This window comes from Lates calcarifer, linkage group LG17 (genome assembly GCF_001640805.2).
Source record: "Lates calcarifer isolate ASB-BC8 linkage group LG17, TLL_Latcal_v3, whole genome shotgun sequence".
Lineage (NCBI taxonomy): Eukaryota > Metazoa > Chordata > Actinopteri > Centropomidae > Lates > Lates calcarifer.
The window spans coordinates 13,278,411-13,296,241 of NC_066849.1; the positions used below are offsets into that span (position 1 = coordinate 13,278,411).

A 17,831-nucleotide genomic window follows, 5' to 3' on the forward strand; every position below is an offset into this window, starting at 1 on the left:
TGATATCCCCTTCTGCCCGCTAATGCCTCACATCTGCTGATCACCTCACCCGAACGAGGTTATTCTCTCCTCCTCACGGCCTTCGCTTCACTCTCTGTCGTCTCTCTCTCTCTCTCTCTTACTCTGCAGGAAGCACGTGCAGAACGGGGTCACCAAAGAGAAGCATCTATAACGGGGCTCTCTGTCGCCACCACCTGGCACTGGGCTACAGTTACAAGCAAGACAAGACGCTCCTCCTGGGATGGCTCACACTCAAAACGTGGCTCTGAAGGGAAGAGTGTCACAAAAAGAAAAAGAAGGAAAATACCAAGTTAGGGCGCAATGAGTTTTTGTTCTTTTTATTTGTTTTAGAACATTTCATCACTGTCGTTTTGTTTTCAGTCTTGTTTTTATAAGAGCACTGTGAATGTTATTTCAGGTGACATTTTGTCTTATTGTTACTAACTTTACATTTGATAGATTCAGTAGAACAAACCAGTTTGAGTGGGAGTTGGACTGTGATTGTCACGTACAGTAGGACAGGGTGTCATATTCATCACTGTCGCCCTCAATAACTGCGCAGCACTCAGACAAGGAAAAGGTTTAGGTCTGTAGTGGGTCTGTAAACATTTAAACCTGCAGTAACCTTTAGTAACCTGATAAACAAACACTGTGCTGTAGGGGTGAACTCTGCAGTCAGTTAAATATAATCAGCTCCTTTCCTCCTCTCCCCTCTTCAAACTCCCTCCATCCTCTCTGACTGAAGACATGAGGAGAAAAGATTTTTTTTTTTTTTTAATTGAATCAGAGGGAAACATTACTTTGTTCTGAGTACTGTCCTTATGGCTGCAGCGATGTCGGACAGCTCGTCTGGCATTGTCTGGTGCTGTTTCACCACATGTATTGATTTTCATATCATTGCAGAAGTCAGTGGTGGCGACTGCACAGCTCTGCGTTCATTAGCTTGAATGGAAAAGCCACATTGATGTGTGTGGGCGCGTATGTGTGTGTGTGTGTGTTAGGTGTTTCAGGATGTGAAGAGTATGGATGTAGCTGAGTCTTTTAAACTCACAACATTTCACCTCTCAGTTTATCTCTTTTACTGATGATCAACAGACATTGGGAATATTCACTTGTCATTCCTGTATGGAAAAAAAGCTTCTTTTTTTTTTGTCTTTATTCAGTGTGTGTTGCAAAGAATCTGTCGCTGACATGAAGGCATACAAGCTGATTGCTGGTTTAATGACAGCAAATAGCTAGAATTGATTGACTGGGTTTTAATGTCATCCATTTGATTTGATTTGTTTGAACAATGTGGATTTGAATTATATTTATAAGCAGTTCATGGGTGGTGGCGGCTAACAGGTTCGCAGAAAATCAGAACAACAGCCCAGAACTCATGTAAAGATAAAAATCAGTATGATAAAAAAAAAAAAAAAAAACATTATGTATGCACATACTATGGTATTCAGGAATGCATGACATCGGAATGATTTTGGAAATATGCTATGAAATTCTCTTAAAAACAAACAATGAAGAAAAAACTCCTCTAACTATGTAACCATAACATCTTTATAAACGTCGAAAATTCATCCTAAAACTGATTTTTGAAGCAGCAGTGAACCACTGAACACACATAATGTTGGCAGAGAAACACATACACACCAGTGTGTGAGAAACCATCATGTGGCATTTACATTGTCCTAGAAATCCCACATATGCTAAGATTTTCGATGTCATCTGTAATTTGAGTGCATTAAATGAAACGACCCCACTGCTTCACTCTGTGTGTGTTTTAGTGGGAACAGCTGCTGCTCTCGTAGAAAATAAGGGATATTTCTATTCTTCCTACCTTCTCGATCAAATTCAAGCTCTTGTTTCGATGAACAGCATGCTTGTGCTGCTGGAGCAGGCCGCAGATGTTGTCTGTCCGTAGGAGAAGCGTCCGTTCTGTTTTAGTTTATTTGTTTGTCTTCCACAGTCCCCACACGTCAGCTACTTAGGGGGTTGAAACTAACTTTTAATTTAACATTCAGTTATAACTATTATTGCTGTAGTTCAGGTTATAATTGTTGATTTGTTTTGGAATTGCTGCTGTTTTTTGTTTTTTTTTTCCTCTGAGAGCACTGTTTGTATTCCAGTTGTTGTTTTTCTGCTGCGTATGAGTCGGTGATAGTCTACTCAGATCAGATATTTCCAGGGACCAGGGAGAGTCGTCTGTTCACCTACATTACAAACATCTGGATTTAGTCTCAGATCTCTTCCTTCTAATCTAAATGCTGGCTCACATTCATATTTTTTTTTAATCAAACATGTTGCTGTGTGTAATTTATCAGAGTCCAGTGGCTGACTGGTTTTACTAGCATGGTGTTCAGTGACCTCTGAGGTCCTGACTGTCCATAGTTTGCTGATATTTTTTGTTATATGGTGACAGGTGATAGGTGAGTTTGCAGTAACCTCACAGAGATGTGGATTAGGTGTGACTCATCCTTCAACTCTGGTATGGTACTGTGTGCAAATGGTGCACCTTCAGTTTCTCCACCTCTTTCCCACTGTGTCATACTACGAACAGTGCTGTGATGTGACATGTGGATGAGTAACTACTACTAGGGGTGGGCAATATGATAATATATACCTAGTCAGACGATATAAAAATTGGGGATTTTGCTATGTCATTAATATTGCGCTAACTATACCTGTAATATTTTAAGTGTGTTCAGCTTTTGTGAACAATATTTTAAATCAATGAGCTGTTTATTGGCAAAATTAGATTTTAATATGATTTTTAGCATCTGAATACTTGGTATTTACATTCTTGTTTCATTCTTATCCATTAACAATTAAATGTGAAAGAAACACATCGTCAGCACTGAGGTAATCTATCTTAGTGCTGACGATGTGTATGAATTCAACAGTTACTTTCACATTAAATTATTTTCACCAGGTGATTTGATTTGAATTTGTTATATTACCATGTATATAAATATCATGACATGACATTTCATACACACAAGAGGATTTTATCCATATTGCCCACCCCTAATTATTACCCAGAACTGACGAAACTATCCGAAAAGGAAGGAGATTTAGAGATTGTCAGTTAGTTTTCTTTCTGAATGGATTTGGCTAATTCACATTTAAATGTTTGATTTAACATTGGCTTACAGTTCAGATCATCATTTGGTGTAAGTTGTTGGAAACATGTTGCCTGTGGGGCTCGGTTTCAGTCGGACAACTCATCTGGGGCAGATTTATTCTGGTCACGTTAAGTTCAGAGTTAATATTTGATGTTTATGCTCTGACCCCGTCACTCCCTGTTTGCCAACACTAAGCTCAGCACAGAGAAAACTGGGGAGTGACAGTAAAAGAAGTTGTGTTTGCAAACAGTTGTTTAACACCAACAATGACAGGACCACCTTATTGTAAAGTCTACAGTAGATTTGTGCCGCAGTGAGTACAATGTATTTGGTATCCAGGCCTTGTCACTCTCTATTAGCATACACTAAGCTCAGAACAGAAATGATTAGGGAGTGATGGTTAAAAAGTTTTTTTTTTTTTTTTTTTTGTAAAGTTAGCAATTAATTAACATAATTGACCAACCCAACATATTGCAAAGGCTGCAGTGGTTTTGTGTTGCAGTGAGTAGAGTGTGATGTAGTTGGTGTGTAGACTCTGACCTCATCCCTCCCCATTTGCATACACTAAGATGTTTTGGAAATATAACAGGAGTTGTCCGCCTGAACTGGCTCACAGGCTTCACGGCATTATGACTGAAAGTATCTCCATGAATGCGTTGACTGTGCCAAAATGTCCCCCTGACCCCCCCCAAATTATGTGGCTAGTGTTTGTGGGAGCTGGTGATGAGTAAAGAGGAGAGCTAGTAGAGACCGATGGGCAGAAAAGCCCTGCAGGTATTTCTTATAAATTGCACTGTAATTTATTAGTATTATTTTTATTGTTCATTAGTAGATCAAAATTAGAAAAGGGAAGGGAGAATTCGGGAATTTTTATGACTTTCTGGGAAAAATCATTAACCACATCTCTTAATTAAAAGTGTATTTTAATGATACATATTTTTTGGACCATTGATACAAACTGTAAGCTGTACAAATTGCCCCCTTTTTTTCTGAACCGTTTTAAGATTTGATCACTTTCTAAAATCTGACCACTTGATAAAGACTTGCTCTTTTGTAATACGATTTTAATACCATTCAGCCAATGTTATTGTTTCATTTTTTTCCCATAAAATAAAACATGTCAGTAAACACAGATACGTGTTCCTTTGTGATTTATTTTTTTTCATCATTTGTCTTTAATCACCATACATATCATTTTCATTGCAAAGATCAAGTGTTGTGGATGAGGTGAAAAAGAGTTCAGACAAGAGGAGAGTTCATTTCAGTGCACAAATGAAAACGGCTTCAATAAATTAAAAACTCGTATGTACCACACAGTATTTCCCTCATGTTGGTAAATAAAAAGTCCTGTCTGTCGCTATTACCATGGTGACAGGTGTGGGGGTTACAGGTCATGCAGTAACACATCGGAAAATACAAAACAGTGGAAAAAAAACAAACAACACACCATTCACCCACAACAAGGCAAGACCAGGGCAGGAAGAAGGTCGAGGAAACACTACGGTATTGTTGAATTTAAACACCAACCTCTCACTATACTAATATTCTGGATGTGTAAAGATATTTCTCCCATTTAATCCAACACTCTTTGTGTTACTGCCCATTTTAAACCATCCAGTGTATCAATACTGCAGTGCTGTCTTGACCAAACTCTAACATGCCTTTAAAAATTTCTGATTAAGTCACATTTTTGCCACAGTCAGCAAAAGTCCACACTGCACAACAACATGTTTTCTCACTGATAAAAAGGAGTAAAGAGGGGATAGTTATCTTGTCATGAATGTGTCGGCGTTGTACTGAACTCACACGTGCTCTGATTAGACAAGAAAACATGTTTGTTTTATGTGACCTTTTGTAACATGGTGTTTCAGATTAGAGATCAAAGACTTTTTAAAAATCCTTTTTTAAATTAAATCAGGATTTAAAAACAAGACTTTCGCAGTGAAAATAAGACACATCAAGTCACACAGCAACAGAGAAACAAACCTGAAAAAAAAAAGGTGACGCACAAATCAAGAGGGAAAATTTCAAGGAGGAATCAGCTTTACATTTCTATAACTATGTGTATTAAATGGAGAGAGAAGGGAAGTTTCAGACACATAATAATTATTTGGCAAGGATTGCTTTCCATTCAGTTTAATGTTTCTTTTAATAAATTCACGACTTCACATTTTCCTTTAGACAACTTGTCTCCGTAAACAGTTTTTGTGTTTGAGGTGTCATTTTCTCTGAGTGTTTAAAGGAGGAGTTCAGGATTTTTCAAGTCTGCCTCAACTCAAACACCCATTATCTGTAGAGTTACTGGTCGCTGTGATCATATCTCATGTCCATACTGGCTGTGAAGTACTCCCTTCTATTTATGTCTATACTGTAATAATTAATAGCTTGACTGAAAATTCGTTTAAGTCATTTATAAAGCACAAACATTTGCTGGTTCCAGCTGTTTTAATGCAAAGATTTGTTGCTTTTCTATAATTATACTGTTGTAAACTGGAAATCTTTGCCTGATAGAAAGTGTTATTTGAAGGCGCCATTTTGGGCTCTGACAACCTGCAATTGGCATTTATGTTCCTTTTTTTTTTTTTTACATCTTTTAGTTAAAAACCTAATCCAATGAAAATAATAGTTAGTTATGGTCATAAAGATACAAAAGACAAACACCACAGTCCTCTCTGAAGCTAATGAGGCCTCAGTTCTTTGTGAGTATTGTATTAAGACAGACTTGATAAAATGCGAACCTGTCCTTCAACAAGAAGGTTGGCGAACATATGTTTCAACAAAATTAATTCTGGGCTAAATTCTGCGTGGTAAATTTCTCCCTGTAGCTGCCCGAGAAAACGTGATGTCAGTTTGGCTGAACGATCGCTCGCATGCAGTTTACTGAGGAGAGAAATGAAGAGCAATCAGTGGTTGCATCACAAACTCTCACTTAATCTCATCTGGACCCTCTGAGGTTTCGGACAAATGGTTTAAAAAAAAAAAAAAAAAAAAAATCAAATAATCAATCAAAATAATGAAATATTTTCCAATGCAAGGGGAAAAAATCAGAAATGAAAGACATCTGTGGAGAGAAGAATGATTCCTGATTATTCTGGTCCGTGAGACCAAATGGATTAAGTTGGCAGCAGGACAGGATCTGACATCATAGTTTGTGGGTCAGGATGAAGAGGAAGTGATTCTGCTGGTTTGAAAACCGTCTCGAGAACAGCAGCTTGGCCCAGCTCCTGCCTTCTACTGGCTAGAGTTTCTTGATTAGAGGGAAAGGGAGAGGGGGAGGGGTCCAGAAAAACAAGAAAAAGGTGCCGCGTTGACTCAGTGGGCCTTCGCCTTGGGTTGGGTGATTCTACGGACAACGCTGTAGAGGACTCCGAAGTTCTGTAAAGGAGACGACAAGACCAGAGACTGTGTTCACTTCATATTCTCGGACACACCCACAAAATGTCTGCACATTTACAAGCTCTTCTCCAACATCGGCTCAGCGTCAGGTGTTAGCCAAGCTAGTGTGGGAGGTAGATCTCTGGTTGTTGTGGTTATACAAGTTTTATTTATTTTTTACCCACTTTTACAAACTAATCTGACCAAGAGAAGAATCCCCACTGCAACTTCAAATCAGCTCACTGACAGTACATCGTGTTTTTTAAAGGATACATTTATTTCAGTGATGGAACAGGACGTGTGTTTATCCTCTGTGTCTGTGTCTCAGCTTGTACTGCAGCTGTTACATTAACCTGACAGCATCCGGTAAACTCAGACTCCAGATTTGACCAAGTGAAACCTCCATCATGACTCTTACACAAAAAAAGAGACTTGGTGAAAGGAGCTACAAACTACTGCACGAATACAGTGACTTACCTGAATAGCCAGATACATCATGCCTAAGTAGGCTGCGATGCAGACAGCCAGCAGCAGGTCGAAAATAGCAGGCTTCACTCTGAGGGAGAGAAACCAGAGGAGTGAGATACAGAGGAGTGATTATTATTATCTCATCATGTGATAGCGGTTCTTAAGGTTTGGGTTTTATCTTTTCCTAGTATGCACCAACCTCTGAAATGTGGTTAACTGAGGATTAACTGAAACCAGACGAGACAGCCTCACGACTTTACAGACAGCTGCGAGCTACTGGAGCTTTTACAAAGCGACAGTAAATCAGTACGAGCAGCACTAAAGCATCTCGAAGGAGGAAGAGGAGCTCATTAAAGCGTACCTGTAAGCATTCATAGTTTGCTTGAGCTGGTCGTAGAATACAAACTCTGGATCCCTGAGGAGGAGAAAGTTAAAATGCTGTCACTTTAACATCATGGAGGTTGAAATTTATCTTAAGCATCTATGTGTTACAGTCAAATTTAAAACTAATGTAACGTAACACATTTAAGTTTAATACAGTGCTGTCCTCGTGTTTACCTTTTGTCAGCTTTGACGTAGTGTCTCTTGACGTCCTTGAGGTACCGTCCGAGGTGATACTCCAGAGTGGACACCACGCTGCTGTCTTTGTCCACCAGCTGGGCGGCTCGCGGCTGCGCTGTGAGCCAGTCCACTACGGCCGATAACTGCTCCTCCTGCACCTGCTGACGTGACGCAAACTGTATTATAATGACAGCCGCAGAGATTCACCACCAGTCTGTGATTGAGAGCACTGGAGTCAATAGTAAAATAAACATTGATTACGCTGAGCAATACCGATATGTTTTGGAGTAACCAGGCCCCTTTGCCTTCAGATTTCACAACCAGTCAATTTTACAATATTAAATTCTAAAAAATTATGTCCTAAAACAAAAAAAGAAAAAAAAAAAAAAAAAAAAAACTATTACTGCCGATGGTTTCTCTCTCAGAGATCTGTTAACACTGTGCCCTCATAAGAACTTCATTAGGGTTGACTTGTTTCCACTCTTGGCATTTACTTGTCTATTGCACCATTTTAGTTAAGTAGCGTGCTAGTGCCGCATCCACAAGTACTCAAGGGTTCACTAGGGTCAGAGTGACATAAATCTTGTTATCACAGGGTGTGCAAGGGACTGTGTGTGGACGTCCACATACCTGACGCTACCCTACGAGGGCATTACCTATGTGTGTACTCCTCCAAGCGGACTAGGCGTGGAACAGAAAGTAATATCACAACAACAACTGTATGTCCGTGGTGTCTGCAGCTGTTCATGCGCACGTCGCAGAGGAGCAGCGTCAGTTTCAATTAAATGTAGCTAAACCTGAGACTATTGCTTGTGCATCACTGAAACAAACAAACTGTTTTCAGAGTGATGTTGATATATTGATCGGATGCATGATGATGAAAGACACAAAACCTTGGCACAGAATATTCCGTGCCAAGAAAGTGTTAACTGTTGGCAGCAAACCTTGGGGATCTATTGAGAGGTAAAGAGTGTGATACTCCACCTTCTTTTTCTGTTGATATATAAGAGACATACATATGACACCGGCCTAGTGACTGAGTGATGTGAGTTTAGCGAATTACCATTTGTTCAGTGAAGATCTGCAGGTCTCCAGGGGCCCCCTGTGCAGCGAAGCATAAGAGCAAAAATATCACATCAAAGGCAGGAAACAGACAGAAGCATGAAGCGTTTCAATAAATTCTCTCCATCTGTTTTCATACCTTCTCTGTGAGGTTGTAGATGACCCTGGCCAGCGCCTCCGCTACCACCTTGGTGTTCCTGCTGAGTCTCTTTACATCGACGTGAGGCCTGTAAGACACAAACACAAGTTTGCAGACAGTTAGAGAAAGGGAGCAATCCCAAAGCATCAGAGGAGGAATCACAAACCCCGAGTGACGGGATTACAGAGAATCCAGAGCCACACACTCAGGCTGAAATACAGAAAGTCTGGGAAAAGAACAGATCAGAAGTGCAGAATACTCAAACAGATAAATGGTTCACTAACAGACAGAGAGACGGGGAGATGGATGGCAACAGGAGCAGAGGAGGATTTAAGACTGGAGAGTAGAAAAGAGAAAGATTTTACTACCACACTGGAGACGCACTGAGAGTAAACTTCAGATGCCAACAAAACCTCCACCATTGCAGAGCTGACAACTGATGACAATGGTTATGGATGATGGAAATTATTCACTGGTCAGGGCCCTGTAACACTTCAGTTTTGTCACAGAAGAGGTACAAACAGGTCTACAACACTTAAGACATGAATGAAAGCAGCTGGAATGGAAACTCTTTTCTTTTGGTGATTCAGAGACTTGCAGTAATGAACCCACCCAGCAGGGGGCTCTCCCGCTCCGTGGCGAGAGGAGGGGGACACTGACCGCACGTCCATGATGCTGGAGCGCTGAGCCAGGCGGTGCGACGGCAGATGGGACAAAGTGAAGGCCGGCAGCCGACGGATCCCGAAGCGCTCGTGCTCCCAGGCCAGCATGTCGTCGGCCAGGTTGATTTTCTTGTGGACCATGGAGAACTTGACCTCCGGGTACTGACTACTCACCACCTGGGAGAGAAGGAGGGACGGACAAAACATGACAGGTGTTAAAAATTATCCGCTCGGATTATCCTGGTAGATCTGTGATGATCTGTCGGTCTGAAACTTCGCTACAGGTTTAAAAAATTAAGATGCAGTGACGCTGATTCAAGCAGCTTGTATCAGGCAAAAGCTGAGCTGCACATGAGTTCTGCTTCACAACTCACATGATGCGACTTAAAGTAAAACTGCTGTTGTGTTACAGAAATATCTACAACTTAAAATGGGGATGTGCCGAGTTTGCACAGGCCATTTTCTTATACGCCACTAAATAAGAGTGTATTGTGATCTGTTTTAGGTTCTAGTGACAGATCAAAGTCTAGCTATCCAAGTGACTCAATGACAGGGAAATGGGAAATCAGACTGGGGTGTATCGAGCCTCGGTGTACTTACCATCTCCAGCTCCTTGAGCAGAGAATACTGAGGAGTTCCCTCTTTAGGAGGTTTGGACACATGGAGGTGCAGAGAGTCTCCGTTCCCCAGAGTGTCCAGACACAACACGAAGGCTACGTTGTCCTGCAGCAGACTGGAGTCTAATGGGAGAGAAAGAGAAGAGAAAGTTAATAAATAAGTGGACAATTATGGAAAGATAGATGGGGAGAAAAATGTGGAAAGAAAGGGCACATGACATGTTTTAGCATAATCAAATACTATATATAGAGAAGAACTAGGAGTGGTTCTATCAAACTAGCACATACAGTACAATACATTAGAGTCATAGTGTCATTTTGTTCTGTTCTGCTTTAACAAAAAGCCTTCAAACTGTTTGGTCTAAATTCTAGTTTTGGTTGACAGCTAGATTTTATATTAATTTATTTTGTACCTTTTGAGACTGGTTTGGTAAGTTGGTCTTGAATTGTGTTTTATTTTGCATTTAAAAAGGTACTGAATGCAAATAACTGTCTTAATTCAGACTTCAAGTATTTTTTCAGAATAGCCGTGAGCTGTGTGTGTGTGTGTGTGTGTGAGTACTGAACGGTACCAGTGTGGTCCAGATTCTCCTCCAGCCAACGTTTGGTGCCCTGGTAGTTAAACTTTCCTCCACCAGAGACAAAGAACAGCAGGTTGTACCTGTAAACACGATTGAAGACGATGTGTGATGGTAGGATAAACATACACAGGGACCAGAGTTGTACTTAGAAATCATCAGTGTGTGTAATAAACAATAAACATGACATGTCAAGCGAAAAGTGCTGACTTGAATCTTACAACTTTGTTTTATGCAGTTCAGTTACAGTAAAGTCCATTACTCTCTTAGTAACCGCTTCCAGTGATTCCTCCCACTCAGCCACTGTTAAGTACATTTAGACATAAGGCTGAGCCTGGACCTCGTTACTGACCGCGCTCAGTGTGAGTCTTATGGCCAGCAGAATGCACAGATAATGTTCAATACATTTCTCAGAAAGCATTCAGAGCAGGACACTAACGATAACAGACGTGATAAACATAACAGACTTGTATTAAGATGAACTGCTGGGGTCAGCAATCAATAGCACTTCTACTGGTTCATCATATATACAATGCATACAGTGAGTGTGCTGCACCAAGCTTCACTGAGTTAACATGAATGTGTAAAATAAAAAGGACAGTGTGTTTTAAAAACTGGTTTCTGAGGTTCATGAGACACAATAACAATCTGAATGTGAGTGTAGGTGTCATTACTCACCCTGCGTGTGTCCTCTTGTAGGTGTAGAGTTTCGAGAAGAGACGGGCCAGCTCTAGTAACATGGACACTCCGCTGCCGTTTGAGTCAGCTCCATACGACAACCACTGGACACACACACAGAGTCAGATTACTTTTCTGGCCTGCTCTCTTTTTTTTACTGACAGCTGTGCTAATGTCACCTTGATTTTTTTAAGGTGTAAGAGATGATTTGTGAGGAAAAAAGAGGCGGTGAACTCACTGGAGCAACACCAAAGGAGTCATAGTGAGCCACCACGACAATAGTGGGCAGGTCCTCTCCTCCGACTCCAGCCAGACGACCCTGGTAAATAACAACAACAACAACAACAACAACAGAGACATAAGACTGGGCAGAAATAAAAACAGAGCACAAACAGAGAATCTGCAGCTTTTGTTTCAGCTAAATCAACGCCAGTGTGTGTACTGAACTGTCCCGGCAGCATTGACTGTGCAGAGCTGAAGTGGGTTACAGTCACAGTTGACCTCCTGACCACAGACCTCTGAGAAAAACCTCAGCCGCCACTGCCGCCGCCACTGTACCCCTCCCCGCAGTGTGACTAAACCACTTTTTCCTTCTGGTTTTAACACAAAGCTCAGATTAGAAAGTCTTGAACTGCCACTTGTCTGCTGTTGGATTTAAACAGCAGTAAAACAATGAATATTGACATTGAAATCCTAAAACGACTGATTCTCGTTAAGTCGGAGTGAAAACAGGTGAAGAATGATATTCACATGGTCTCACATTGAGCTGAATAATCAACTTGTTCAGGGTGAAAGGGTGCTGCATTAAAATAATTAAATTTAAAAAAAAAAAGAATAAAGAGAACCAAATAATGATCAGTGGTGTCTGTAAAACTGTAGTGGTGAACCCTTCTGATCAAATCCATCCAGGACTTCAAACCTCCAGGCTCTCAGTCTACACAATAGTTTTTGTTCAGGGATTTAAGCCCACCCACGTATACACAACACACACACTAAGATACTGTAGCAGGCAGCACAAACAGCACTGCCTTAGCCCTTTAACACAATCGATCGACTGTTACAGCTACGGGAACCAGAGGACACCCACACTCCCTCCACCTCACAGGTGGATACTTGGAGACATGGCTAATATGTGAAAGCATTTTCTTAAGCAAAGCCGACCCAAAATGTAATTTATTAGTAAGCCAAAAAGGTCCAATTACCAATTAACATTATTATTAGTAGAGAGCCGGCAACAGTTTGTGCTTAAATGCTTTACTTGAGTTTTAACCCGTCTCTAAAACATCTAACTTGAGAAATGTGCTGTTGAGGATTAAGGAAATACCGTCAGAACAGTTTTAAATGTTCCTACTGTAAAGCACTTTGTGACAGCTCTGTCTCAAAAAGTGCTATACAAATAAACTTTACTTACTTACTACAACAGCAGTAACCTTCTGGGATTTTTCAAAGGCCATTGGTTATTTATTTTTCTTCAGAAATCAGATGCTTAGCCCTGTGACTCGCATGTAGTGCTGATACATTTTCATCAGTGTCTTAGAGCAAACACCATCCACACAGATTTACTAATATAACCTACTAAAAACCTGTTTTTGTTTTGAAAAGAAACCAAACTGAGGACAAAGTGTACTGTTTTGCATCATGATACATAGTCTCATTCAAGGCCGCTTGTTTATTTGTTTACGTGAGTCTGCTGACTGTGGGAGGAAACTGGATCTAGCACCCAGAGGAAAACTACGCCAACAAACATTCACACAGAACAGAGCGAGACAGAGGTTTAAATCGAAGACCTTCTTGTTTAGAGTGAACAGGCCAAACTACCAGGCCACTGCTCTGCCTTACAGTAACATGGTACTGCAGCACTCTGCCTGGTGCTGCTGAAGGTACTTATTTGTAGAGAAAACTGTTTGCATAAACTACTTTTTTTCATTTTGACATGGTTCCTGAAGGGGAAAAAAAAACTAAGGATACAGATCCATAAAATAAAAAATGAATGTATGAATACTCTCTCACCTCTAAACTAGTGATGGCCCAGTCACTGATGGCTTTGCTCTGAGCTCCACTGGTGACCATCTGGAAGCCGTTGGCTGTGGCCGTGTGCAGCAACACTACAGAAAACACAAAGGGAAAAATGACATTCATCCTTCATCTTAAATGTTGACTTGAACTTTTCTCAATCAATCTTTTTGATCCTCAGTGTGTTACAGCTGGTTTTGTGTGCACAATGCAGACAAACAGGTCACACCAGCAGGAGCAGAGTGGAGGGAATGAGTCTCTACCTTCAGCTGCCGATAAGGAGCCCTGCGAGGAGGAGGAGGTCAGGGTTTGGGTGTAGATGGACAGCAGCTCATCATCCTCCATGGCAAAGTACACAGGGACGATGGTCTCAGTGGCCAACATCTCCGGCTCCAGCTCCATGAACTGCTACGTGGGACGAACAGAGAGGAACATCATGTTTAACAACAGCGAGAGGGAGAGGCTGATGGATTAAAATTGGAGCTGAGTACTGCCTGCTCACGTTTAGAGTGGAATGTGAAATGTACCAAGCGTGCTTTTAGGTTATGCAACCAAATGAGTAACTCATCAAATGCCTGCTGCTGCTGCTGCTGCTGCTTTACAGAGGTATTAATGATCCCACTCATGTAGTGGGAAGTCTAATTAGTCACAACTTGTGCTGTATGTTTCACTGAGAAAGAACTAAATCTCTGTCAAGGGTTAGGACGACACTGCACACCACAAATTGGGGGCTCCGTCACAATTCTCTCTTTGAACTCCTTCCTCTTCGTTTCAGAGTCACAGTGAGCTTGGAAAAGCTTAAAACGTGGAGATGAGAGAGATGACGCTGTAACACCCCTTCAACTTTAATCACTGTGCCCGTAAACAAGACACTTAACCCAAACAAATTAACCCAAGGCAGATTTGTGGCTGGCGTGCATAAAGGCTGAAACACATAAACGTCCACTTAACTGCTGCATCACAACCAGTGTTTTACAGTTTTCCTTTTAGTTATTCACGTGCCACTGATAGCTCTCAATACCAAGCTAGTATTATTATTAATAGTTAAGTCTCACAGCAAATTTTTCCATTGCGACACCAATGTGTTTCACTCAAACACAGAAAAATACATCCTGATAGTGCCAATAATGTGTGTGTGTGTGTGTGTGTTCAGTACCTGTACTATGTCTTGGGGCATAGCAGACATGTTCTTGGGCAGGGTGATGACCACGGCTCCCGCTGACTGGCGCAGGGCTTTCTGGTATTTATCGTAGGAGAAGTCTGCCAGCCGCATGATGACACAGCGACGACTTAGTACCTCTGCCTCCACAGTACGGGCCTCGGTGTTCAAGATGGCATTTCTGGTACCTGAGGATACCACATATACTGATCGTCAATACATATGGACACATATGGATTACTACATATGGATTACTACTCTTTATGGCAACAGGATCCAGTGAGAAATATCAAAATAAACTGAATCACACCGGACTTGCTTGTTAAAGATTATAAGAGAAGGCTTGGGACTGGTGATATATTTGTGGGGTTTGGTAGCCTTCATTCATTTTCATCTAAAACACTGGACAAAATGAGAAAAAAAAAAAACAACAACTGTCACACTGTGTGGACAGAGGAGGGAGGATTATGATGTCCTCACTGTGCTTCATAGATAGAAAGCTGAGTCTTCGCAGTATTTATATTACCAAATAAAATCAGATCACATATCAAATCCTTTCTTCAGAGTCAAAAACTAAGAGGAAGAGAAGTGAACACATTTGCTAGCCTACATTTTGTCCCTGTCCTGTGAAAGCTAAGATTGTTCAGCGTTGTTAAGATAATGATGAGCCAATACTTAAAGTCACAGGTTGTCAGGGGGACAGACACTTAAGCATTGAACACTCCCTTGATTTTAAGGAGTAATGATCCTGATTTTAGTCGTTGATGCTAAGCTACATTAGCGGCTAGTTAGCTGTAGCCGCGCTGCCTGCTGTCATTTCAAACGTTACTTCAGCGAGGTTAGCTTGAGTCAGCTGCTGGAGACCGGCCTGGTCACCGGCCAGGTCACTGCAGTAACGCTCACATTTTACCCCCCGGTGATAAGACTGGAGAAACAGCCGACTCACCGTAAGGCTGTCCCTGCAGGTCGTACTGCTGCATGCGGTACACCGTGAACTCATGTGCCGCCTCGGCCGGGAGCGGTGACACCAGGATCAGCACCGCGGGGATAAACACGATGAACGTCAGGGGAAACGAGGATTTAAACATGTTGTCAAACACTTCACTGGCCTCCTCGAACATTTTGGCGATTGTATTCAAGGCACAGCCCGAGATGAAAAAATATTTTCTAGCTGTCACCGCTCTGAGAAACTGACAGCCGGAGACCGAGTTCAGCTAACCGACCGGAGCTGATTCTGATCAGGCAGATAACTGGACCACCTCTTACACCGGACTGGGACAGCAACAAATTCAACACTATTGCTAGTTTTTTAAGATACACCGGTACATTTCAACGTGTATTTAAGACTACGTGTTTAATGACAATACTGGTCTGATAATAAATTATTTCCAAGTTGAGTCAACGGTCCTTCAGGGATCTTGTAGGACAGCTATAAGTGGAGGGACATGTATTAATTAATGTCATTAGATGGCGCTGCACACCACACCTGAAAAAATAAAGCCAGAGTGATCATATACTACTACCACTACCACTACTACTAATAATAATAATAACAAAGAAAGTATGGATAAATACACACACACACACACACAACACAACAAAAAAAAAACAATTTTAAGTTCTCTAATCATGATGCCAAATTAAAGTACTACTTGACTTGACTGGTTTGGATTCAGTTCATTTGGGCTGAATTATAATGAAAGGTTCAGACTTTGGTTAAAAATGTCATTGTAATTCTGCTCATGTTAAGTTAATTGCATCAGATAATTTCAGTATCTATTTCACCTGCAAAAGTACTCAGATAAAGCACATACAGGGGCATAACCAGGAATTTAGTAATACTGTGGTCTTGAGGTCTGCATGCAGCTTTCTGTCTGGTTAGGTTACAGTCATGACTAACCAGTGGGGTTTCATTTGGCTGTTTGATCTTTTCCAGATACGTCTTCTTTTTTTTTTTCTTTCTATAAATGCAAAAAGTGAGAGGATAAAAAACACGAATCAAACAGAGCCCTTGAAATAACATTGATGGCAGGGTGTATTATTCAATGTAATTTCTTATTGTATCAGTCACATATGTTTTACATAGATAGATAGATAGATAGATAGATAGATAGAAAAGAAGAAATACCTAGTGTTTGCTGGTCCCTGTTCCCTACGTTACAGGATTTGATACCTTTCTTCATCATATGTGACAGTAAAGTGAATATATTTGGGTTTTGGAGTGTCAGTCAAAACAAGACATATAAAGAGGTCACATTAGGCTGTGGGAAAAGTTTCCTGACATTTTTCGCACTTAAGATAAATCAATCAAAAAAAAAAAAAAAAACCTGCCAAATGAATTCAAAATAAAAATAATTGGCAGCCCTAGTTGTGTGTCCTTCTGTTTGTCCACCACAGGATCTGACATTAAAATCTTAAAGTTAATAAAAAATGTAAAATGAAGCCAATCATTACACTGGAGGATTATTTCCACACCTGATTTCCATGAGAGCTGTAAGTTACACATGTTAACAGCTTGTTAAAACTCTCACATTCCTCCCAAAAACAAGCACATCATGACCCCCAAGTCCCCAGTGTTAGTTATAACCATGAGCATATAGAGGTTAAATCCAGTTCTCCAGTCTCAATTACATTACAGCCAAAGTGGGATACAAAATACATTTTATGTTCTTAATTTATTTTGGCAGCAACCAATATCAATCTCAAGCAAGAGAAGAGATTTTTTTAAATGTATCTTATTTTATTTATTCATTTTTTACCAGATTAGGTGCTTTAGACTTTTTTTTTCCATCTGGGTCTCTGCCTTAAGTGTCCTGTTGTATCTCGCTATATGTCAATTAAGTGTAAAAAGAAAAAGAAAACTTCTTCAGGATCTATATAGGCTATATAAATCTCCTTCTGTAAAATGTAAAAACATTTTTTGCTGACTCATCCTCCTCTTGTGGGCATGTAGATAAACTCATCCAGTCAAATTAAGCCATTTCCCTGTTATTTTAGAAGGTAACAGGGTTACAAAAGGCTTCAAAATGCTCTCCTTCTCATGCTGGGAGCATTACTGTGCACAGTAAAATAGTTTGTTCATGACAAACAGGTGAGGAGATCTGAAAAAGGAAGATTTGGCCTGACAGTGGCGCTAGAAGAAAAGTAATGAAATCAGCAAAATCAGTTTGTTTCCATTAGACCTTCCAAGTTTTATATGGTTAAAAAAAGAAGAAGAAAAAAAACAGTAATAAAAATTAAAAGTCTGGGTCCAGTTGGGAAAAGCTGAAAATCATATTCTCTCTCCCTCCCCCTCTCCTCCCTCCCTGTCTCCCCCTCTCTCCTGGGGCTGCTCTGCTAAGTGGGAGATTAATGCTGATATGATGTCCTGCCATCCCACTTAATGGACCTTGGCGTCATTATT

At 40.7% G+C, this 17,831-nt stretch overlaps 2 protein-coding genes across 5 annotated transcripts in view; one reads left to right on the plus strand and one right to left on the minus strand.

Annotated features, from left to right (window-relative positions):
* The window catches only part of cers1 (ceramide synthase 1), a 28,014-nt gene extending 23,764 nt beyond the window's left edge, over positions 1-4,250 (plus strand). The window contains exon 7 of the mRNA XM_018673290.2: positions 130-4,250. Within this exon, the coding sequence (XP_018528806.1) occupies positions 130-172 (43 nt within the window). The 3' untranslated portion in view covers positions 173-4,250. The remainder of the gene's footprint in view (positions 1-129) is intronic.
* ncln (nicalin) lies at positions 4,251-15,674 on the minus strand. 4 transcript variants are annotated; one of them, XM_018673289.2, is made up of 15 exons: positions 15,375-15,674; positions 14,426-14,616; positions 13,533-13,677; positions 13,267-13,361; positions 11,495-11,575; positions 11,257-11,360; positions 10,573-10,661; positions 9,984-10,123; positions 9,382-9,560; positions 8,722-8,809; positions 8,584-8,622; positions 7,518-7,678; positions 7,321-7,374; positions 6,969-7,047; positions 4,251-6,491 (listed from the first exon to the last, which is right to left on the minus strand). In XM_018673289.2, the coding sequence occupies exons 1-15, from the start codon at positions 15,547-15,549 to the stop codon at positions 6,429-6,431; spliced, it is 1,683 nt and encodes a 560-aa protein (XP_018528805.1). In that variant the 5' UTR covers positions 15,550-15,674; the 3' UTR covers positions 4,251-6,428. The 4 variants fall into 4 exon arrangements, with proteins under 4 accessions (XP_018528805.1, XP_018528803.1, XP_018528804.1 ...); XM_018673287.2 differs by having other exon boundaries at positions 9,334-9,560; XM_018673288.2 differs by having other exon boundaries at positions 7,518-7,681; positions 15,375-15,673.
* Positions 15,675-17,831: the final 2,157 nt, after the last annotated feature.